Source organism: Ahaetulla prasina, chromosome 9 (genome assembly GCF_028640845.1).
Source record: "Ahaetulla prasina isolate Xishuangbanna chromosome 9, ASM2864084v1, whole genome shotgun sequence".
NCBI classification, from domain to species: domain Eukaryota; kingdom Metazoa; phylum Chordata; class Lepidosauria; order Squamata; family Colubridae; genus Ahaetulla; species Ahaetulla prasina.
Window position 1 is genome coordinate 3,028,811 of NC_080547.1, and position 24,876 is coordinate 3,053,686.

General features: G+C 41.9%; 1 protein-coding gene across 2 annotated transcripts in view; it reads left to right on the forward strand.

The window, feature by feature from the left end:
* Positions 1–2,800: 2,800 nt before the first annotated feature.
* Positions 2,801–24,876, forward strand: part of LOC131203786 (tumor necrosis factor receptor superfamily member 10B-like) — a 61,550-nt gene continuing 39,474 nt past the window's right edge. Inside the window, exon 1 of one of the 2 annotated variants that reach the window (XM_058194391.1) lies at positions 2,801–3,351. In XM_058194391.1, the coding sequence (XP_058050374.1) occupies positions 3,304–3,351 (48 nt within the window). In that variant the 5' untranslated portion in view covers positions 2,801–3,303. The remainder of the gene's footprint in view (positions 3,352–24,876) is intronic. The other variant, XM_058194390.1, reaches the window with a different exon arrangement.

The window sequence follows — 24,876 nt, forward strand, 5'->3', positions numbered from 1 at the left end:
ACAAATTTGTGATTAAAAATAAATAAATACGGAACTTGATCAGGTTTAATTGATTTCGATGAAAAATTGAGTGAGAAAGAAAAAAAATTGGCCATGTGTTTTTCATACTGAAGATTCATTGAAGATGCGAACTTTGCCTCCATAGAATGCAGATCTGGATTTAATTGGATTAAGCTCTAATGGATAAAATGCAAATCTTGGGTTGGTGGAAAAAAGAGACAACTAATGGTCAATTTCCTCTGAGAATGCAAAACCCAGTAACTACTGAAATCGGTATTCAATATATTTCACACCTTTTTTTGCCAGGTGAGCAAAAAAGTAAAAAAACAACAACACAGTAACAAATTGTTTCTAGCACCTGTATTTTCAGGTTGCTGGGAAGAATCCAGCTTTTTTTCTTGTTCTAGAACAGGGGCCACCAACCTTTTCGGACCTCAGGGACCGCTAAATTCTTACTTTTAAATCCCATGGACCACTAATAAGAACTGCCTAATGATTGACTGGGGGGGCGTGGCTAGGTGGTCATGTGACTGGGTGGGTGTGGCCAACTCAATGTCACTCACGTGGAGGGGTGCCTCGCCTGCCTCTACTCGCCCCTCCCTGCCACACATCGCCTCCCCGCCCGGGCTCCTAGGGCCCCAACAGGAAGCAGTTGTTGGAGGTAAGCAGCCACCTATGAGAAAGAGTTGGCCAAACAGCTGGCTCAGTTCAAATTGGATCTGGCCGAGAAGGAGGCTCAGCAGAAGCACCTCACGGAGGACTAGGAGCATAGGCTTTTTAAGCAGAGGGAAGACCTGCAGGAGTGCAAGGCCAGGTTACAGGTGCCTGGAGGCTCAGCAGGCTGAGATGGTTAGCCAGTTCCAGGCCATGATGCAGTCCCACTGGAACAAGGCCCCCCGGCTCTTTGCTACCAGCAGCACTTCCCTCCAGCCTTCACCCAAAGCCCCACACCAGGAGGCTGAAGCAGACCCCAAGTGGGAATTTCTGTCCCCTTCCGACCCACACAAGAAGACCCCCAAACGGGGAGACTCTCTGCAGCAACACAAACATTTATTGCACATATCCGGCCCAGGGGGCCGTAGTTTGAGGACCCCTGATTTAGTGCAATATTAAAAATGGAAATAATTTTTCTGTGGACCACCAACATTTTCTCAAGGACCACCAGTGGTCCACGGACCACCAGTTGGTGACCGCTGTTCTAGAAAGTCTTGGAAGAACTTGAAAAATCTGCATATAATCAAAGTCATCCCAGTACATACCAGTTAATACGCTCTAGTAAAAAATATTTGTAGCTCGGGGTTGACATGAGGGGCCTTTGGTGCTCTCTTACCTTGCTTGTTTTCTTCCAGACATTTCATTACCCAAGCTAGGTAACATCATCAGTGCTAATAAGGAATGGGATTTGCTGTAGTGAGTGACATTGAGTTGGTCACGCCCACCCAGTCACATCACCACCTAGCCACACCCACCCAGACTGTCATTAGGCAGATCATATTAGTGGTCCCTTCTGCCAACCTAGCAGTTTCGAAAGCACATAAAAAATGCAAGTAGAAAAATAGGGGCCACTTTTGGTGGGAAGGTAACAGTGTTCTGTGCACCTTTGGCGTTGAGTCATGCCAGCCACATGACTACGGAGACATCTTCGGACAGCGCTGTCTCTTCGGCTTTGAAACAGAGATGAGCACTGCCCCCTAGAGTCAGGAACGACTAGCACATGTGTGCAAGGGAAACCTTTACCTTTATTAGTTGTTTGTTTTTTTATTTGCATTTATAACCCACTCTTCTCCGAAGACTCAGGGCGGCTTACACTATGTTAGCAATAGTCTTCATCCTATTTGTATATTTATATACAAAGTCAACTTATTGCCCCCAACAATCTGGGTCCTCATTTTACCTACCTTATAAAGGATGGAAGGCTGAGTCAACCTTGGGCCTGGTGGGACTAGAACCTGCAGTAATTGCAGGCAATGTGTTAATTTTATTTATTTATTTTTATTTATTTATTCGAATTTTTATACCGCCCTATGTACAGCCAAATAAAACATAAGAATAATACAAGTAAAAACAACAATTAAAAAACTTATTAATTAGGCCGAAATTAAAATATCACTAAAATAGTATAAGACTCCATTAAAACTAAATTTAAAACTAAAACCCTAGGCTAGCCCTGCGCAAATAAATAGATGTGTCTTAAGCTCGCGGCGGAAGGTTCGGAGGTCGGGAAGTTGGCGCAGCCCTGGGGGAAGCTCGTTCCAGAGGGTGGGAGCCCCCACAGAGAAAGCCCTTCCTCTGGGTGTCGCCAGTCGGCACTGCCTGGCGGACGGCACCCTAAGGAGTCCCTCTCTGTGAGAGCGAACGGGTCGGTGGGAGGCAATCGGTGGCAGTAGGCGGTCCCGTAAATAACCCGGCCCTATGCCATGGAGCGCTTTAAAGATGGTAACCAGAACCTTGAAGCGCACCCGAAAGGCCACAGGTAGCCAGTGCACTCTGCGCAGGATTAATAACAGACTGTCTTACCAGTCTGAGCCACAGAGGCCCAGTGGTCCACGGGATTTAAAATTATGAATTTAGTGGTCCCTGAGGGCCAAAAGGTTGGGGACCCCTGGACTAGAAGACCTCCCGGGTCCCTTCCAACTCTGTTATTCTATTGTGAGACGGACTTCCAAGCCTTCTCTCTACCCGACTCAACAGGCAGGGAGAGAAGCACCAAACAAAACAGCCAACGCATTAACCTGGTTTGTCTCACCGCTCCAGGGTTAAAGAAGCCACTGGCCTCCAGCCAACGTGCATTATTTATCCTTCCAGGAGGCAGCAAAAAGTTGGCAGAAAGTTCAGCTGCAGGAAAGCCCCAGATGGAGGATGGGAGGAAAAAAAAAACACAAAATTCCCTCCCGAAGATGACAAACTAGAGGATTTCAAAGCGTGACAACCTGGACCAAACCTCTGAAGCAGGCCAGGGGCGGAGGGAACCTGCGTAATTCCAACTCCTCCTCCCTCCTCTTCGCTTAAAAAGCTGCGCGGGGCAACTGAAGTTTAGTCGTCGCTCCTTCCCAGCCAGCTGCGCCAGTATCTGCCGGCTCGCAGTCTCGGAAAGTCCCGGAGCGCGTTGTTGGTTTTTTTTTTTACTCCGCTGTTTGAGCGAGACGGCAGGCCCAGGACGACGGAGACCGCTTTCCTTTGGGGGGGCTGCTCAGCTGCCGTTTCCCCGCTTTCGCCCCTTTTCGAGACGCGTTGTTCTCCCACAGGGCTGCTGCTGCTACTGCCACCGCCGCCGGGGACCGAGGTCCCTTTCTCCGCGTCGCCATGCGAGCCCAGTTCCTTCTGACCTTTTGCATCCTTGCTTACCTGCCGGTGAGTTGGCAACCTTCCTTCGGGTTTGCCTACCTGGGGTTATTTCTCCCTCTCCACCCACTCGCGAAAAAGTTGTTTGACTTTTTCTTGTCCTCCCGGCGCTGATCCACGCGCGTCCCGTGACTTTTCCTTTCCCGCGTCCCCTGGTCCCGCGCAAAGCGAAGTATGGAGATGCCGGGAGAGGAGGAGGCGACGCGGTGGCCTTCGCTGTTAGGAAAACGGGGTGCGGGTGGGGGACGGGGGGACGGGCAGGGCCGTCTTAACAGCATTCTGGGGCCCGGGCAAAGCAGTTGTCCTGGGGGGCCCCTACGACCACTATTCACGCAGGAATTAAAAAAAAAATGCAAATGGTCGATTAAAAGTAAACATATATTTATCGGCGTTAATTTCTATGAATGCATGTTAAGTCTTGATTTTTTTTAAAAACGCAGTAAAATGCAATAAATATGTCGCAGTATTTATATGATTTATTTATATTTATAAATAAATATTTATAAATATTTATTTATATTTATGCATTTGTACGCATGGAAGGGATAACATACACAGATTAGCATGGGGCCCGATTATGCTCTTGGGGACCCTGGGCAAGTGCCCATTAGGTCCATGCGTTGACAGCCCCGGTAGGGGAGGGGAGGTTGGGGGAGGGGCGCTCCTAAAACTTGCCTGGCGTTGTCTCCGGCCTTGACGGTTCTCTCTCTGTGTGTGTGTAAGTAAAGGAAAGAGGACGGTCGGGTCGATCGCCCTGCAGGAGAAAGACCCTCGCCTTCGCTTCCGAACAAGTCCGGGCAAGTAGCTCCCACCGGCTCCGCTGGTGTGTGTGCATCGTTTGGAGTTGCAACCCGGGGCGCGCTTGAAGTTTCCGTCTAGTCGTGGAGTGTCATTGTACAGTAAACGAGCCCGTTCCCGTCGCACGTGGTTTTCGGGATGGTGCCACCTACGGCCGTCTGACCCGCAAGACGGGAAAATTTTGGCTTGAGGCTTGCGAGGCAGACCCCCAAACGGGTGTTTTCAAACACCCGGCTTTGAAATCGTCCAAGGCCGACGCTAAAAAAAAAAAAAGCTTTTATAAGCAAAGGAGACGGATCGTTCCCGCATTTCTCCCCAAACCTGCCCTTAGTGAACGGTATTCTCAAGTGACGCAATATAATGGTCAGTAGCTGCTTTATTCTCCTGCCGTCGGGAAGGAGGTATAGAAGCAGAGGCAGCCGCACAAAAAAGCCAAAGGACATTTTTTTTCTCCATGGGCTCTCGGGCTTCTGAACGGAAAATAACTTTGCAACAACATAGTACGATTGACTTGGGGGGGGGGGGGCGGTGCGGTGCGGTGCGATGTGCAATAAGTTCACACGGTGCAGCAGGATTGTGTGTGTGTTTGTAGGATACACTGGGCTAGGGATTTTTCTTGTCTTTTGTTGTCTTTCAACTGTGAGATTATTGGGTTGGGGGGCTGCACAGCCAATCTCATTGCACACATGTTGTACTCTGACCATAAAGGTTTTGAATTTGAATTTGAATTGAATAATAATATAATGCAGGAGCCACATTCCTGAGCTTTTCCTATTCTTTTCTAAAAAGGCAACTGGACTTAGCTTTGTTTGCTTTTTAAAATTATTATTATTTGAAAAAACTTTCAGATCTGAAGAAGCTTCTTGGACCAGAAGTGAAAAGTTTTAAACAAACAAACAAACAAGAAAATCCAGTTGCCTTTTGAAAAGAAAAGAAAAAACCACCTTTGGGACAGTCCTGACCTGGATGATTGAGGATCTCCTCCTAGGACAGGGGTCTCCAACCTTGGCCACTTTAAGCCTGGCGGACTTCAACTCCCAGAATTCCCCAGCCAGCTTTGCTTTGGGAGTTGAAGTCTGCCAGGCTTAAAGTAGCCAAGGTTGGAGACCCCTGTCCTTGGATGTTTTTTGGGGAAAGAAGTCAGAGATCTGGCAGGCCTAAGGAGTGGGTGTATTCAGACGCTGCAAGAGGCTGGTAGGAACCTGTTGGTCTGATAGCCTTAACAGTTGCTTTAAGATTAACTCAAGCTGGCCTCAAGAGTGCAATTGCATTAAAAATCCCTGGCTGGCACTTTCATTGTTTGCAAACAGCCACCAAGTGAAAGGAGAGACGGCTGGTGGTTGGTTTTTTTTTTCCCTGGACACCCAAATCCAGCATAAAATTGGCTCCCCTCCCCCTTCTGACCGGAGAGACCCCTCCCCACCCCGAACTGATTTGAGGTGCTGGGCTAAGTTAGAGGCCATGTGAAAACCATACAAACTTCGTGGGAAAACCAGCTGCAGATTTGCTACCTGGGATTTTGGAAAGTCCAAGATGGAAAGCCCCTGATTCTGGATCCTCCCTTGAAACTTCTCTTCTCTTCATCCTAGACCTGGCTGCTGAGACCTCCCCTTCCTCTCCTTCATGATGCAACCGGCTAGCAATACTGCACTCCCTGAGTACAGACCAATATTTGCTGACATGAAATAGTTCACGGTTTTGCTTGCCAGGTTTTTAACTTGAAGCTGCAATCTTGTATACGCTTACCCGGTGAATAGGCCTCAACTTCTGAACCACCCCAGAAATAATTACAGTTCGGTCGTGTTTGCAATGACGTCCCATTAGAATTGATGCTTTTGAGTGCATTGATATAAAAAAAAATATGTAAATCACTGCTTATAATTTTGTCCGGGGAACCTTCCCCTGCATTTTCTTTACCTTGCCTTATCCTTTGTTTTTAAAAGAGTTTTTACTGAGTATTTTACATTTTTAAAACCAAAAACATAATGAAAAAAGACCAAAAAAGAAAAGAAAAGAAGAAAAACAAAAGGAAAGAAGACATACACATACATCAAACATTAAAATACAAAATACAAAACAAATATAACAACATTATGTAATATATTACAACTTTCTGCATCAACAGTTTCCTTGCTATTAAATTCAGTCTTTCTAAATAATCCCTTATTCTTGTATAACCATACGGAGCATTTTTATATACAATTTTGTTACATATACTTACATCCTGTATATTGACATAGTTATTTTACCCTTTCCAATATTCAATACTCTTAGATTTCAGTTAGTCAAAATTTACATTCTTATTACTCATTTTGATTTCTATTTTCTAGCCACACATAAAATCCGTTCCATACTTTGTAGTAATCTGAATCATCTTTTTCTTTAATCTCCATTGTCATTTTATCCATTGTAACAGCACATTCTTGTCTCACCTTATGTATTTAAATCCTAAATCAATTAAGGCCCCTTCCACGTGTCTAATGCAGTGAGCGGCAGCTTAGAAAAGTTTGTGCCTTATATTAATGTGTGTTAATCTTAAAAGATGCTACTAAAGTCAGACTTTTTAAATTGTGGAGGCCTTCAGTTTGCACTTGGGCATGTTGCTTTCCATATCATTACAATATTTATCAATTATTTCTGGTGGTCTAGGTCAGGAGTCTCCAACCTTGGTCCTTTTAAGACTTGTGGACTTCAACTCCCAGAGTCCCTCAGCCAGCAAAGCTGGCTGAGAAATTCTGGAAGTTGAAGTCCACAAGTCTTAAAGGGACCAAGGTTGGAGTCCCCTGGTCTAGGTTGTTGATCATTAGCTGTCCAAACTTATAAACGGATAATTTTTAGGGACAAAATCAGTGGATCACTTTTACATTGAAACTTCACTGAAAAGAAATATGGATCTGCTTAAGGCTTGTCCCATGGTGAGGGGGTACAGATTTAATAATAATTCTGATTTAATTTAATTCTGATTGACAGCAGATGGAAATCTTAAAAGTCAGTTGCTTTGCTTCAACCACCAGCAATGCATTCAGTTGGGTTTTGCTGATTACTTAGGTTTGTTATAGAAATGGCTAGTATACATTATATAAAAGAATAAAAGTTTAAGTTTTACTTATTCTGCCGCCTTAAAAGGAGCTGGAAGTCAATGCTCTTCTTTGTCTTTCCCCCCTTACCCTACACATTTTTCTCTTCCCTTTTTATTTTCCCTTCATTTTCATTTTTCTTTGTACTTCTGTATTTTATATTTTGATAGACTAATAAAATATTTGAATCCAAAACGCAATGCATTCAGTAAGCTAAACAATGATTAAATTGGTGCCGAATCAAATTATTGGTCGTGGATTGCAGATTATTACTTTTATGCCAGCTTTTGGGAGGAGTCATTTCTGAATAATTTTAGAACTTAGATTTTATCCTTTTTTTGGTTTTGACTCACTAGGTTCATGTAACAAGGCACAATTAAATAAACTCTGGTTTCATGAAATAACTGAATTCCCAGGGAAAGTAGAAATATATACTGTACTCTTGTTTTCCTGACATGCTAAGTGTGAGTGACTCACCTGTGCTTTGTAGAATTAACAGTTAGCTAGAATTGTATATTCTTTGCTGGCTGGGGGATTCTGGGAATTGAAATCCACCAGGCTTAAAGTTGCCAAGGTTGGAGACCCCTAGTTTAGGAGGTTTTCGGCAGTTTGTGATTTGGGAAACTCAACTACACTACCTTTTGGTAACATACAATTGTGTATGTTGGTTTTATCTATGATACAATTGGGGAAGGAAACGCAACTGTGCTAGCAATTTATTTCATTATTGCACTGGTTCAAAGTAACAGGCAAGACTCCTTCCTACCAGGTTCAAATCTTGGGAATGGCCCAAGGCACTCTTAAATGCTTGCTGATTGGTTCCTTAAGGGATGGACTAAAAGAGCCAGCCTTGAATTTCTGCAGCCAAACTTCCTGTTAAAATTTAACAGGGTAGAGCAGCTTGTGATTTTGATGTCCTTGGTTTGCACAATCAGGCGCTCTGCAGGAAGCTGCTGTGATTCCATCACATACACAACAGCGAAGGGCTTGGAATGGTTAGGGTCACGACCCTTCTAGGTAATTAGTGGTTTAATTTATCTGATCATCTGAGTCACCTAGGATTCAGGGTGGTCAGTAAAGACTGTAAGAAAACACATCCCCCCTCCCCCACTTATCTAGCAAACACAAAATCTCCCTTGAGTTTAAAATCAGAAAGTGTTTGGTAATACATGGGTGGTTTTAACTGATGTAAGATCTAAATAGTGATAAGATAAGCAAGGAATATGGGGGAGATTATACACATGCAAATTACAAGTTTACAGATACTTCATCAATGAACAATTTATACCTGACTCCTAGTGATTAAAGAACCATGTCCATTTTGTTTTCTCAGAAACAACTGACAAGTAATTCACTTTTTCCTTCTAGATTTTTTTTTTCCAGTTTCCCAATTTAGTCCACAGACCTATAAATTCACCAGCACTGGGGGTTAAACTCCTCACACCTCAAAGTTGCCAAGGTTATTTATAACGTTATACAGCATACGTCAAGAAAACAAGAGTACGGCATTTATTTCTACTTTTCCTGGGAATTCAGTTATTTCATGAAACCAGGATTTATTTACTTTTTTTTATTATTTACATTTATATCCCACCCTTCTCCGAAGACTCAGGGTGGCTTACAGTGTGTAAGGCAATAGTCTCATTCTATTTGTATATTTACAAAGTCAACTTATTGCCCCCCCCCCTCAACAATCTGGGTCCTCATTTTGGCTTGTTACATGAACCTAGCGAGTCAAAACCAAATAAAAGATAAAATCCAAGTTCTAAATTATTCCGAAACGACTCCTCCCAAAAGGTGACATAAAAGTAATAATCTGCAATCCACGACCAATAATTTGATTAAGCACCAATTTAATCACTGCTTAGCTTACTGAATGGATTGCTTTTTGGATTCAAATATTTTATTAAGTTTATCAAAATATAAAATACAAAAGTACAAAGAAAAATGAAAATGAGGGGAAAATAAAAAGGGAAGAGAAAAAAAATAAAGATTTCTAGGCTGCATCAAGGAAAAGATAGTGCCAGAATCGAGAAAAGTCATCTTTATTTTTTTCGAAGTTGGTCAGAATTAAAATCGGAAAGTGTCAAAGGAGAATAAAGTAGGAATAGGAATAGAAATAAAATAGAATATCTAGTCCAACCCCCTGCTTAGGCAGGAAACCCTACACCACTTCAGACTAATGGTTATCCAAACATCATCTTAAAAACTTCCAGTGTTGGAGCATTCACAACTTCTGGAGGCAAGTTGTTCCACTGATTAATTGTTCTAACTGTCAGGAAATTTCTCCTTAATTCTTCTCTCCTTGATTGCTTCTTGTCCTGCCTTCAAGTGCCTTGGAGATTAGATTAACCCTATTGTTCCTTGTGGCTCAAATGTCACCCCTCAGTCCTTCTTTTCACTAGACTAGACATATAGATAACAGATTATGTCTGTCATCTCTATAACTGGTTTGTTTCTGCAATCCAACAAGACGGACACAGACTTCAGAGGATAATTAGAACTGCAGAAAAAACAGTGGCTACCAACCTGCCTTCCATTGAGGACCTGTATAATACACGAGTCAAAAAGAGGGCTGTGAAAATATTTACAGACCCCTCACATCCTGGACATAAACTGTTTCAACTCCTACCCTCATAACAACACTATAGAGCACTGCACACCAGAACAACTAGACACAAGAATAGTTTATTCCCGAAGGCCATCACTCTGCTAAACAAATAATTCCCTCAACATTGTCAAACTATTTACTAAATCTGCACTACTATTACTCTTCTCATCCTTCCCATCACCCATCTCCTTCCACTTATCACTTTAACTTTGTTGCTTGTATCCTTATGATTTATACTGATATTGATTGTTTCCTGATTGCTTAATTGTAGCCTATGACTATCATTAAGTGTTGTACTTTATGATTCTTGATGAACATATCTTTTCTTTTATGTACGCTGAGAGCATATGCACCACGACAAATTCCTTGTGTGTCCAATCACACTTGGCTAATAAAAAATTCTATTCTATTCTGTTCTATTAACAGAGTTGGGAGGGACCTAGTAGGTCATCTAGTCCACCCCCCACCCCACCCCGCTCAAGCAGAAGACCCTATTCGATTTCTGACAAATTGCAGTCCAATCTTTTCTTTAAAGTATCAATTCCTGCAACCATTCCATGGATAGAGTAGGGTCGAGTTGATTCGGAATAGGAATAAGAATAAGAATAGAATAACAGAGTTGGAAGGGACCTTGGAGGTCTTCTAGTCCAACCCCCTGCTCAAGCAGGAAGCCCTATATAATTTCAGACAAATGGTGATCCAATCTCTTCTTAAAAACTTCCAGTGATGGAGCATTTACAACTTCTGGTGGCAAGTTGTTCCACTGATTAATTAATATCTTGTTCATAGAAGATAAGCAACTTGGAAAGAAAACCATGTGGAGTTGTGGGGCTTTGTTTAGCCAGGAGAAGTGATGAGAGGATTTTAGCTGTCTTCAAGGGACGTGGTGGCTCAGGGGCTAAGATGTTGAGCTTATCGATCGAAAAGTTGGCAGCTCAGCGGTTCGAATTCCTAGTGCTGCCGTTTAACGGGGTGAGCTCCCGTTACTTGTCCCAGCTTTTGCCAACCTAGCAGTTTCAAAAGCACGTAAACATGCAAGTAGAAAAATAGGGACCACCTTTGGTGGGAAGGTTACAGCGTTCCATGCGCCTTTGGCATTGAGTCATGCCTGCCACATGACCATGGAGACGTCTTTGGACAGCGCTGGCTCTTTGGCTTTGAAACGGAGATGAGCACCGTCCCCTAGAGTCGGGAACGACTAGCACGTATGTGCGAGGGAAACCTTTACCTTTTTTAAGTATCGATAGTCCAAAACATATAACAGTGACCGTTTGAAGTTACAACTGTGCTGAAAATAACTTAACCTAATGTCTCGCTTACCAACAAAAATATTGGGCTCAACGGTGGTCATAAGCCGAGGACTACCTATATCGGAAGGTCTTGTCATTGGAAAAGCAGAGCAAATTGGTTCAAAGCTGTTCCAGAAAATCCCAAAGGTGCTTTTCCAAACTGGACTTCGCTTTTTCGTTGAAGACGTTTCGCTCCTCATCCAAGAAGCTTCTTCAATTCTCCACCATTCAGTCAGAACCGAAGAAGCTTCTTGGATGAGGAGCGAAACATCTTCAACGAAAAACAAAAGTCTCCAGTTGCCTTTTGAAAAAGCACCTTCGGGACAACCATGATCTTAGATGACTTGAGAATCTCCAGGTATTTTTCCAGAAAGACATGCAACGGCCCATTTAAATTACAAGAGAAGTAATTTTGACCTACTTTTGACTCCTTGAGTCTGAGTTAAAAAGTAACAGCCTTTCCTGTATAAATGTGGGGGATTCCTTGTTGCGTAGCTGATCCTCTGTGTAGCTTCCTAATCCTCTAGTAAACGTTGAGAAAGGGACAGTGGTTTTGACTTCTGGCTTGTTTGCCATGAAGCACTTCTGGCTTGCTTGACAATCTTTTTCAAAACCGTTTGGCTTGTTTTTATTTGTCGAAGGCTGTCTGCTCTTTTGTTGTGTGTGCCTGTGTGTCATGTACACACCTCCCCAGGTTGTGAAATACATTGCGGCAAGATTTGGGATTTCGATACGGTTTGTTTTCTCACTTTCACCGGAACAGGAATATTTTCTTTTTTGTGGTATGTTTTTTTTTCTTTCCTGCGCTGCTACTCTGCAGCTGTATTGGGTTTTTTTAGACTATTTAAAGAAAAGGCCACTGTGACATCAAAGGAGCTCCCCTTAAACGTGCTCCGTGTTTTTATTTGCCTTGAATTTCTGTTTTTTTTGCCATGCATTAAATAACCGTTTTCTTATTCTTATCTCCTTGTTCCACACCATACCCGAATTGTGTCAGCATTAACTGAAGAAGATTCCTCTCCTTTAGAGTCGGTATCTCCCCCCCTCACCCGCCAAGCTGGTGTTCTCCTTATGGTGCAGTTACAACTCCTATAATTCTTAAGCATGGCTAACATCAGTATTAGCAACTAATATCCAAAGTATCTGTATTGCCAAATGTATATGGACATCAGAACAACTAGACACAAGGACAGTTTCCCCCCCCGAATGCCATCCCTCTGCTAAACAAATAATTCCCTCAACACTGTCAAACTATATACTAAATCTGCATTACTATTACTCTTCTCATCCTTCCCATCACCCATCTCCTTCCACTTATGACTTTAACTTTGTTGCTTCTATCCTTACGATTTATATTGATATTGATTGTTTCCTGATTGCTTATTTGTGCCATATGACTATCATTAAGTGTTGTACCTTATGATTCTTGGTGAAAGTATCTTTTCTTTTATGTACACTGAGAACCTATGCACCAAGACAAATTCCTTGTGTGTCCAATCACACTCGGCCAATAAAATTCTATTCTATTCTATTCTATTCTATTCTATTCTATTCTATTCTATTCTATTCTATTCTATTCTATGGCTATCGTTAAGTGTTGTACCTTATGATTCTTGATGAAGGTATCTTTTCTTTTACATACACTGAGAGCTTATGTACCAAGACAAATTCCTTGTGTGTCCAATCACACTTGGCCAATAAAATTCTATTCTATTCCTATTCTATTCTATTCTATTCTATTCTATTCTATTCTATTCTATTCTATTCTATTCTATTCTATTCTATTCTATTCTATTCTATGGCTATCGTTAAATGTTGTACCTTATGATTCTTGATGAAGGTATCTTTTCTTTTACGTACACTGAGAGCTTATGCACCAAGACAAATTCCTTGTGTGTCCAATCACACTTGGCCAATAAAAAAAATTCTATTCTATTCTATTTGGCCAGTTACAATTCACTTTGAAGCAATCCCAAGCACAAACACATGAAGTTTGCCTCCTGAACAGTTAGTAACAATTTTAATTCATGAGGCAAACGTTGGCTGGCCTTTTATCTTTTTTGGCCTTTCTGTGCAAAGGAAGAGGAGCTGGCTTCTGCATAACAACTGAAGGGCAAAGATAAAGAGAGGATGATGTCATCTTTTTTTTCTGCAAGGAGCCAAAGGAGGAAAACGGGATTGCATCAGCAAAGCTGTGCAACTGAGCTAATTTTTTTTCCCTCCAGTTCTTTCACATTTGCTCTAAGACAGGGATGTTCCCAACCTTGGCAACTTTAAGACTTGTCTTCTTCGGCTTCCAGAATTCCCCAACCGGGAGAATTAAGTTGCAAAGAATGGAATAGAATAAAAGAGTTGGAAGGGACCTTGGAGGTCTTCTATCTAGTCCAGGGGTCTGCAACCTTAAATACTCAAAGAATCATTTGGACCCATTTCCCACAGAAAAAAAGAACACCAGGAGCCACAAAACCCTTCCCTTGCCTGACAATTTCTTGAGGGGCCACAAAACTAGCATATGTGGTTGAAGTAAACATTCTGTTTTCTTCTGAAACTTTTCTTTTCTTGGATTTATCCATGGTTGGCCTACTGGGGGTTGAAAAGCTCAATTAATCATGTGCCAGCGGGTGTCGCACATTGGCGGTTGTGACGCATATTTTGAGTGACAGGGAGCCGCAGCAGAGGGGTGAAAGAGCCACATGCGGCTCCAGAGCCGCAAGTTGCTGACCCCTGATCTAGTCCAACGCCCTGCTCAGGCAGGAAACCCTGTACCATCTCAGACAAATGGTTATCCAACCTCTTCTTAAAAACTTCCAGTGATGGAGCATTCACAACTTCTGCAGGCAAGTCGTTCCACTGATCCATTGTTCTCACTGTCAGGAAATTTCTCCTTAGTTCTAGGTTGTTTCTCTCCTTGATTAGTTTCCACCCATTGCTTCTTGTTCTACCCTCAGGTGCTTTGGAGAATAGTTTGACTCCCTCTTCTTTGTGGCAGCCCCTGAGATATTGGAACACAGCTATCATGTCTCCCCTAGTCCTTCTTTTCATTAAACTAGACATACCCAGTTCCTGCAACCGTTCTTCATATGTTTTAGTCTCCAGTCCCCTAATCATGTTTGTTGCTCTTCTCTGCACTCTTTCTAGAATCTCCACATCTTTTTCACATCCTGGCGACCAAAACTGGACACAATATTCCAAGTGTGGCCTTACCAAGGCCTTATAAAGTGGTACTAATTAAAGGTTGGACGCTCTTGCTGTGAGAAGTAAAGGTAGATGAGAAGGTGGAAAGATACCATTGTGTTTTCTCTTCTGCTCCCAGAAACTTCTTTTTGCTGAGCTCAAGGCTTGTGGCTTTTGAGGTGTCCTTAAGATTAGGTTATCTCACAGGCAATTGACTCAAGGTCTCCCTGCGGTCTGTCACTGATTAAGTTTAGAACCTGCCGCTCTCCTGCAGAGAGAAACTCTGGGCGGTGTACAGATAAAATGTTAAAATATATCAACGGTGATAATTAAAATAACAAACTTTCTGGTTGCGGTGTGCATGTGTGGCTCGGGGAAGTCTGCCGTGCTTTGTCTAGGTTGCGTTCCCCTGAGGTGGAGGCAGGACCTTCGCAGACCCCATAGTTGCAGTAATTCTTCAGCTTTGTTGTGGTCCGCCAGCAGCCTGCGGAGCTGGCAATGGAGTTGCACAGTGATGAGGCTGAGGAAGAACATGGGCAAGTCCTGGAGGGTGGGGAAGGCCGGATGAGGGCTCTGTGTCGGAGGCAGAGGTGGGTCCAGGGCAGTGGTGGGATTCAACTAATTTAACAACCGGTTCTCTGCCCTAATGATTTCTTCCAACAACCAGTTCGCCAAGCTGCTCAGAAAGTTAACAACCGGTTCTCCTGAAGTGGTGCGAACCAGCTGAATCCCACCACTGGTCCTGGGTCATCGGGGAGTGATGTGCGGACTCTGGAGCCTCCAGAGGCTGACAGTAGTGAGGCAGAGGAACAGCTCCTCCTGTTCCTAATGCACACATGAGAAAAGATGCCAAAAGGCAAGAGCAGCTAAAACAAAGAGGACGACTTGGGAGTAGGGCCAAGAGATGATTGGCCCCTCCCATAAGGCTTAAAAGACCAGCAACGGCGTTTGGGCTCTTTGTTGGAAAACAATGTTGATAGCCTTGCTTCTTGTCTTGCTGCATTTATTTCTTGTCAGCGTCTTCTGATTTTGAACTTTTGCCCAGAAAAGCCTTTGGCAGTTTGCCTAATTAGACCAAGGTTGGTGATAAGACTGAAGAATTGTGTTAGGAAGAATTTGCTTTGATTTAGTTTGGACGATGCTAAGAATGAGTTAATTCTCAGCTGTTCTAATAAAGTCTATTTGTTTTTGAACTGATTGCATTTACTACTACCTAATTGGGCCTGGTCAGGAGGCAACTGGATTTTCTGGTTTTTTCTTTTGGAGACGTTTCGCTTCTCATCCAAGAAGCTTCTTCAGTTCTGACTGGATGGTGGGAATGGAAGGATTTATATTCCTTGCAGACAGCTAGTCATTTACATCCTTTGAGAGGGTCCTTGAAACACTTGGAGGTTTATCTGTGTCCTCAGGGTCACCTGAGTAGCACTCCTGGTTCCTGTAGTCTGCAGTTTTTTTTCTCTGGAAATCCATTCCTACTCACATACCATTCAAAGGGCGTTCATCTCAAATTGTAATGCTAAAAGTCTGTAGAGATTCTCAGTCATCCAGGTCATGGTTGTCCCAAAGGTGCTTTTTCAGGAGACAACCGGACCTCAGACTCAGGACGGCTTACATTGTGTTAAGCAATAGTCTTCATCCATTTGTATATTATATACAAAGTCAACTTATTGCCCCCAACAATCTGGGTCCTCATTTTACCTACCTTATAAAGGATGGAAGGCTGAGTCAACCTTGGGCCTGGTGGGACTTGAACTTGCAGTAATTGCAATCAGCTGTGTTAATAACAGACAGACTTAGTCTGTTGAGCCACCAGAGGCCCATTTGCATCCTTTTAGAAGGTCATTGAGGCTACTTGGAGGTTCACCTATATTCTCAGGGTCACATGAGTGACGCTCCTGGTTCCTGTAGTCTACAATTTTTTTCCTCTGGAAATCCATTCCTACTCCCACACCCCTCGAAGGATGTTCATCCCAAATTGTATAGCTAAAAGTCTGTAGAGATTCTCAGTCATCCAGGTCACGGTTGTCCCAAAGGTGCTTTTTTTTCAGGAGGCAACTGGACTTTCTGGTTTTTTCTTTGAAGACGTTTCGCTTCTCATCCAAGAAGCTACTTCAATTCTCCACCATTCAGTCAGAACCGAAGAAGCTTCTTGGATGAGGAGCGAAACGTCTGCAACGAAAAACAAAAGTCTCCAGCTGCCTTTTGGAAAAGCACCTTCGGGACAACCATGATCTTAGATGACTTGAGAATCTCCATAGATATTCTTCCAGAAAGACGTGCAACGGCCTATTTAAATTACAAGAGAAGTAGCCTACTTTTGACTCCTTGAGTCTGAGTTAAAAAGTAACAGCCTTTCCTATATAAATGTGAGGGATTCCTTGTTGCGTAGCTGATCCTCTGTGTAGCTTCCTAATCCTCTAGTAAAGAAAGGGACAGCGCTTTTGAGTTCTGACTTTACTTCTTCTTCTATTTACATTTATATCCTGCCTTCTCCGAAGACTCAGGGCGGCTTACACTGTATTAAGCAATAATCTTCATCCATTTGTATATTATATACAAAGTCAACTTTTATTGCCCCCAACAATCTGGGTCCTCATTTTACCTACCTTATAAAGGATGGAAGGCTGAGTCAACCTTGGGCCTGGTGGGGATCGAACCTGCAGTAATTGCAAGCAGCTGCTGTTAATAACAGGATGTCTTAGCAGTCTGAGCCACAGAGGCCCAACTTTCTTACTTTTGAAACTGGACTTTCTGTTTTTTTTCTTTTGAAGACATTCCTCAAAAAGCTTTTTCAGCTCTGATAGGATAGTCGGGAATGGAAGAATTTAGATTCAGCTGTCTGCAAGGGGTATAAATCCTTCCATTCCCCACCATCCAGTCAGAGCTGAAGAAGCTTCTTGGATGAGGAGGGAAACGTTTTCAAAAAACAAGCAAACGTAAAGTCCAGTTGCCTTTTGGAAAAAGCACCTTTGGGAGAACTGTGTCCTGGATGACCACGGACCTCTTGTTCTAGAACAGCGGTCGCCAACTGGTGGTCTGTGGACCACAGGTGGTCCGGGAGAAAATTTTGGTGGTCCACAGAAAAAATTACTTGTATTTTTTTTATATTGCACTAAATCAGGGATCCTCAAGCTGTGGCCCCTGGGACAGATACGTGTAATGAAAATTTGGGTTGCTGCAGAGTTTTCCCCTTTGGGGTCTTTTTCTGTGGGTTGGAGGGGGTCAGAAATTCCGACTGAGGGTCTGCTTCAGCCTCCTGGTGGGGGGCTTTGGGCGAAGGCTGGAGGAAAGTGTCGCTGGTGGCAAAGAGCCGGAGGGCCTCGTTCCAGTGGGACTGCATCATGGCCTGGAACTGGCTGACCATTTCAGCTCATGGAACCTCCAGGCACTGGTACCTGGCCTTGCACTCCCGCAGGTCTTCCCTCTGCTTGGAAAGCCTATGCTCCTAGTCCTCAGTGAGGTGCTTCTGCTGAGCCTCCTTCTCGGCCAGATCCAATTTGAACTGATCTAACTGTTTGGCCAACTCTTTGACATAGTGGCTGCTTAGCTCCAGCAACTGCTTCCTGTTGGGGCACTAAGGAGCCTGTGGATGGGGGAGGGCAGGCAAAGAGGGCCTGGGAGGGGAGGGGCAAGTAGATGCTGGCGAGGCGCCCCTTGATAAGTGTGACACTGAGTTGACCACGCCCATCCAGTCACATGACCACCTAGCCACACCCACCCAGCTGGTTATTAAGCAGATTTTATTAGTGGTCCGTGGGATTTAAAATTATGAATTTAGTGGTCCCTGAGGTCCGAAAGGTTGGTGACCCCTGTTCTAGGATACACAATTTTTTGGGGGGGGGAAGAAGTGTCTCATAATGGTAATTGTAGACCACGGGCAACTTCACCAGGAGTAGACTTGCTAGTTTTGTCAAGTTGTTTACAGTGACATGGCTTCTTCTCTGGAAACTCTGCCAAATACATTCGCTGGACGTCACCTTTTATCATTTTAGAAGTAGGCGAAAGGTTTCAAGACTGATTCATTAAGTTGGAATGCAGGGGAGTGTCTTGGCTCAGGATACGCACTAGAATTATCCACTTGGCTTTTTGACAGTGTCTGGTAGCATTGACCGCTGAAAACTGTTTTTATTTTGCTTTTTTTTAAAAAAAACAAAATATGCCGGATATATCTAAGCTCAGACTCCATCGGCCATTTACAGCTAGTCCTCGACTTAACGGCCGCAATGGAGTCCCACATTTCTGTTGCTAAGTGAGACATTTAAGTGAATTTTGCCCCCTTTCTACCACCTTTCTTGCCACCGTTGTTAAGCGGTGTAGGGGCCGGATAGCTCAGGCTGGTAATAGCCTATTATTAAGAACACCGAAGCCTGCAATTATTGCAGGTTCGAGCCCGGCCCAAGGTTGACTCAGCCTTCCATCCTTTATAAGGTAGGTAAAATGAGGACCCAGATTGTTGGGGGGGCAATAAGTTGACTTTGTAAAAAAAAAAAATATACAAATAGAATGAGACTATTGCCTTATACACTGTAAGCCGCCCTGAGTCTTCGGAGAAGGGCGGGGTATAAATGTAAACAAAAAAAAAAAAAAAAGCAAATTGCTGCCGCTATTAAGTTAGTCACACGGTCGTTAGGTGAATCTGGCTTGCCCATTGACTTTGCTCCTCCGAAGGTCGCAGAAGGGGATGACGTCACCTTGGGATACCACAATGGTCATAAATACAAAACAGTTGCCAAGCATCTGAATTTTGATCAAGAATGAAAAACTGTCATAAGTCACTTGTAACTTCAAGTGGTCATTAAATGGAACTGTGAATGAATCTGCATTGTATAAATTGAACGTTCAGATTAGTTACCATTTTCTAACACACGCTTCCTTATTTGTTTGAGGCATGTCTCAACATTCCTAAGTATGATAATATTTTCTCAAGAGATTTAATGTAAATGGCCTTTGATATGACTGTATGACTATAACTTGTTGCTGGCAATCCTTATGATTTATATTGATATATTGACCATCAATTGTGTTGTGAATGTTGTACCTTGATGAACGTATCTTTTATTTTATGTACACTGAGAGCCTATGCACCAAGACAAATCCCTTGTGTGTCCAATCACACTTGGCCAATAAAATTCTATTCTATTCTATTCTAAAAGTCGTAGGGGCCAGTGCATTTAAATTGGTCCTCACCCTCCTATTCTTTCTTGGTGATGGTGGTTGGTAGGGTTTGTTTGTTTGTTTGTTTGTATATTTGTTTGTATATTGTATATTTGTTTGTATATTGACCATCAATTGAAAGTATTTTTTTTTTAATGTACACTGAGAGCATATGCACCTAGACAAATTCCTTGTGTGTCCAATCACACTTGGCCAATAAAAAATTCTATTCTATTCTATTCTTTGTGGGGGACTGACTTTGGTACACACCTGGTAGATGAACAAAATATCTGAAATGTGCTTTTCTCCCTAATATGGATAGTCCTCAACGTACGACCACAATTGAGCCCAAAATTTATCTTGCTAAGTAAGACAGTTGTTAAATGAGTTTTGCCCCGTTTTATGACTTTTTCTTGCCACCGTTTATTAAATGAACTGTTTACCTTTATCTGCAGGTTGTTAAGTTTGTAACATGGTTGTAAGGGGAGTCTGGCTTCCCCATTGACTTTTTTTAACAGATTAAGAGTTGGAAGGGACCGAGATGGGCAAGTTAACGAAAGAAATTAAATAGAAAGAAGAGACAGATTATTATATTATTTGGAATAAATGGTATGAATGGCTTGAGTCTAGAAATAAAGGAAAAAAATAAAGGGGAGAAATTAGAAGGTACAGAATGCATTCGAAATATACAGTATGTAAATAATAAATATATAAAAACCTAGAAAAGTAAAGCTATTAGTATTAGATAATTTAATATAAATAAAGGGGACAAGAAAGAAAATATGGGGGGGAAAGGTATAAAAGCGAAAGAAGACCACTCAGAAACGCTGTTTAGAAATAGGAAATATTTATATGTTATTGTATTGTGTGTTTGTCAGATTGTGTATTAAAAAAATTAATAAAAATATTTTTTTAAAAAAAGAATTGGAAGGGACCTTATAGGTCATCTAGTCCAACCCCCTGCTCAAGCAGGAGACCCTACACCAGGGCCTGAGCCAGCATGCTGGCTCAGGAATTCTGGGAGTTGAAGTCCATAGGTCATAAAGGGGCCATAGTTGCCCAGCCCTGCCCTACACCATTTCTGACAAATGGCAGTCCAATCTTTTCTTGAAAGTCTCAAGTGATGAAGCTCCCACAACTTCCAAAGGCAACTTCTGTTCCACTGGTTGATTGCCAGAAGGTCACAAAAAGGGATCGCATCAGCCCGGGACACTGAAACTGTCATAAATATGGCCGCGGTGTGGCTCAGGCTGTAAGAAGCCTGTTATTAAAACACAGCTGCCTGCAATTACTGCAGGTTCAAGTCCCACCAGGTCCAAGGCTGACTCAGCCTTCCATCCTTTATAAGGTAGGTAAAATGAGGACCCAGATTGTTGGGGGGGGCAATAAGTTGACTTTGTAAATATACAAATAGAATGAGACTATTGCCTTACACACTGTAAGCCGCCCTGAGTCTTCGGAGAAGGGCGGGATATAAATGCAAACAAAAAATAAAATAAAAAACGAGTCAGTAGCCAAGTGGCTGAATTTTGATGGATGGAATGGATGGAAACTAATCCAGGAGAGAAGCAACTGACAGTTAGAACAATTAATCAGTGGAACAACTTGCCTCCAGAAGTTGTGAATTCTCCAACACTGGAGGTTTTTAAGAAGAGATTAGATAACCATTTGTCTGAAATGGTATAGGGTTTTCTGCCTAAGAAGGGGGTTGGACTAGAAGACCTCCAAGGTCCCTTCCAACTCTTATTCTGTTTCTGTTTTGTGATCACGTGACCAAGGGGTGCTGCAACGGTCATAAATGTGAGATAAACGGTCATATTTCCCTTTTTTCGATTGCATTGTAACCGGTCACTGATTGGTGAATGGTTGAATGGTCAAGGGCTACCTGTATTTGCAGGTATTTTATCAGAATCAAAAGTCAAGGGTATTTTATCAGAATCAAAAGTCAAGGGCTACCTGTATTTGCGGGTATTTTATCAGAATGGGAACATTCAAAATATATTAGCAATCTGAAATAATATGATTGCTTTTTTTGTATACATTGTTACGGTACTCTGAGTTCTGCGACAGTAATTGCATTAACTGGTTTTTGTGGTAAGAGATCTGGGATAATCCCATCTTTGTTAATATATTAAGCTGGATTAATATTAAAGGTTTGTTTTGTAGCGTTATTTTGAGGACTGCGTTTAAAAAAAGGATGTTCTTTGCCAATGAAAATAATCTGGACTACCTGATAAAGGCCGATAAACGACTTAAACTTTTTTTGTCTGCTCTGAATAAATAGATTTGATTGCATTAGCTTTGGCACTATCATTCCTGCCAAACACAAAAGTCAAGTCATGGAATTTAAGGCAGTTTCTAATGTATTTGACAATCCGGTTTGAATATCTATAATATCTGTCTGTTGGGGGGGTGGAATATATATAAGTCTAGGGCTAAGAGTAGATATTCCATAGCCCGTGCTATTTCTATCAACCTGTTGTTGTTGTTGTTGTTGTTGTTGTTATTATTATTATTATTATTATTATTATTATTATTTTTAAAAAGGTCTTGCTTTGATGCAGGTCTGCGTTTTCCATTTCGAAAATCCAGTGTTTTCTCAAAATAGAATACCTGAAATTTCAGACCAAAGGTTTTACCTTGAAACATAAAAATTGTCACATGTTCTTGAAGAGGAAGGTACGATTCTGTGTGTTTGTCAACCATCTAAGGCTATTGAAACTAGAGTCTTAAGAACCCTTGGCTGAGAATTTTATGCTGTGGCACGGATTTTTCTTTTCTTCCATTTAACTGCTGGACCGAGGCTATGCTCCTTCTTGGTTTGGTGCAGAGGTCTTCAAACTTGGCAGCTTTAAGACTTGTGGACTTCAACTCCCAGAATTCTCCAGCCAGCTGGAGTTGAAGAATAGAATAGAATGTATTTTTTTTATTAGCCAAGTGTGATTGGACACAGAAGGAATTTGTTTTATTTATTTATTTGATTCGATTTTTTTTGGTGCATACGCTCTCAGTGTACACAAAAGAAAAGATACATTCATCAAGAATCATAAGGTACAACACTTAATGATAGTCATAGACTACAAATAAGCAATCAGGAAACAATATCAATATAAATCCTAAGGATACAAGCAACAAAATTACAGTCATGCAGTCATAAGTGGAAGGAGATGGGTGATAGGAATGATGAGAAGATTAATAGTAGTGCAGATTTAATAAATAGTTTGACAGTGTTGGGGTAATTATTTGTTTAGCAGAGTGATGGCATTCGGGAAAAAACTGTTCTTGTGTCTAGTTGTTCTGGTGTGCAGTGCTCTACAGCGTCGTTTTGAGGGTAGGAGTTGAAACAGTTTGTGTCCAGGATGGGACGGGTCTGTAGATATTTTCACGGCCCTCTTTTTGACTCGTGCAGTATACAGGTCCTCAATGGAAGGCAGGTTGGTAGCAATTGTTAAAGCAATTGTTAATAGAAGTCCAAAAGTCTTAAAGCTGCCAAGTTTGAAGACCTCTGGTTTAGTGTGAGAGAGCTGTTCCAAACTCAAGAGTGGGAAAACTGTATGAACTCAAACTACCATTTCATCTTGACCGCACAGAATTTTCAGGGAGTGCCCAGCACTTGCTAGTCTCAAGAGTTCCTGCCTTTTCTCCCCTCCCCCACACCCTTCTTTGTACCGTAGAGATGCACATCAAGTGGTATGATGGCAAGGCAAAGTGCATGTTTGAGAAGCCAAAGTTTAACTTCAATAATCTTGATTACTGGCAGCTTTTGGTGACTCATGCAGGAAACAGCTCCCAGGAGAACAAAGGAATGGAGGAGAGGAGGGGAGGAGTGGCACAGAAGAGCTGCTGAATCGGAGTAGACCAACATCTCTTTTGAGTTGTGAATAGGAGAGAAAAATTTAGAAGAAAGGGCGGCAGTGGAACATTTTTGGGGTTTAAATGAAGAAGGGTTCCCTCTTGGGACAGCTGTTGTTATTTTTTTAAAACAAACATTACATCATTTATCATTCAGTGTGTCATCTGGGTACAAATTTTTGTGTCGTCATAATATATATATTTCATTCGCTTTTACATTTCAATTTAATAGAACATTTTTCTTCTGGATTTATTTAATTTTGCACCGCTTTTCGTCCCTATTCATTTTCTATCCGATAATAAAATTGCCCCCCATACGTTGTAATATTCTGATTCTTCCTTCCCTTTAATTGCTAATGTTAATCTATTCATTTCTGCACATTCTAATAGTTTCTTAATCCCTTGGGACAGCTGTTGGGGGGGGGGCGGCTTTCCGTCTCAAGAGGCAAGGATGTAACGCCTTTTCTTACCTGCAGGAACACTAATAAGTCTTCAGGGCATTCCTAAGAGCCCAAACCCAGCATGTAGCTCAGTCTTTGTTTTGGGATTATAGCTGTTCAAATGTAGATTCTATGTGAGACAACCATTATTTATCAGCCCAGCTAACTTTTCCTGGGTAGTGAAGAGATTCCTAATGAAGAGAAGGTGATCAGGAAAATATTAGAATATGCAGAAATGAATAGATTAACACTAGCAATTAAAGAGAAAGATTGAACTCAATATTATACAATATGGGAAACATTTTACCAATAGTTAGAGGATGAAAAAGCAAATTGGAAATGAAGAAGACAATAGGAAGAATAGAAAATACGTTAAGATAGAGATAAGAATAAAATGGCAATTGATAACACACGTATGATGAGAATAACCATGTTTAATGTTGTTATTGTATTTTTATTAGAAGATACATTATAAAATAGAATAGAATTTTTTATTGGCCAGGTGTGATTGGACACACAAGGAATTTGTCTTGGTGCATATGCTCACGGTGTACCTAAAAGAAAAGATACCTTCATCAAAGGGCCATGGTGGCTCAGGTGTAAGAAGCCTGTTATTGAAAAACCAGCTGCCTGCAATTACTGCAGGTTCTAGTCCCACCAGGTCCAAGGTTGACTCAGCCTTCCATCCTTTATAAGGTAGGTAAAATGAGGACCCAGATTGTTGTGGGGGGGGCAATAAGTTGACTTTGTAAATATACAAATAGAATGAGACTATTGCCTTACACACTGTAAGCCGCCCTCAGTCTTCGGAGAAGGACGGGATATAAATGTAAACAAACAAATAAAAAAAAGTACAACACTTACAACACTTAATGATAGTCTTAGGGTACAAATTTAACACTTAATGATACAACACTTAATGATAGTCATAGGCTACAAATAAGCAATCAGGAAACAATATCAGTATAAATCGTAAGGATACAAGCAACAAAGTGACAGCCATACATTATGAAGGAAATGAAGAGTTACATAAGGTATAATTGTTCAATGTATATTATTTGTGGAAGGATGTTGCACAGAAATATTTGTACCCAGACGACCCGCTGCTTAAGGAGAGATGAAATGTTTATATTTTTTTT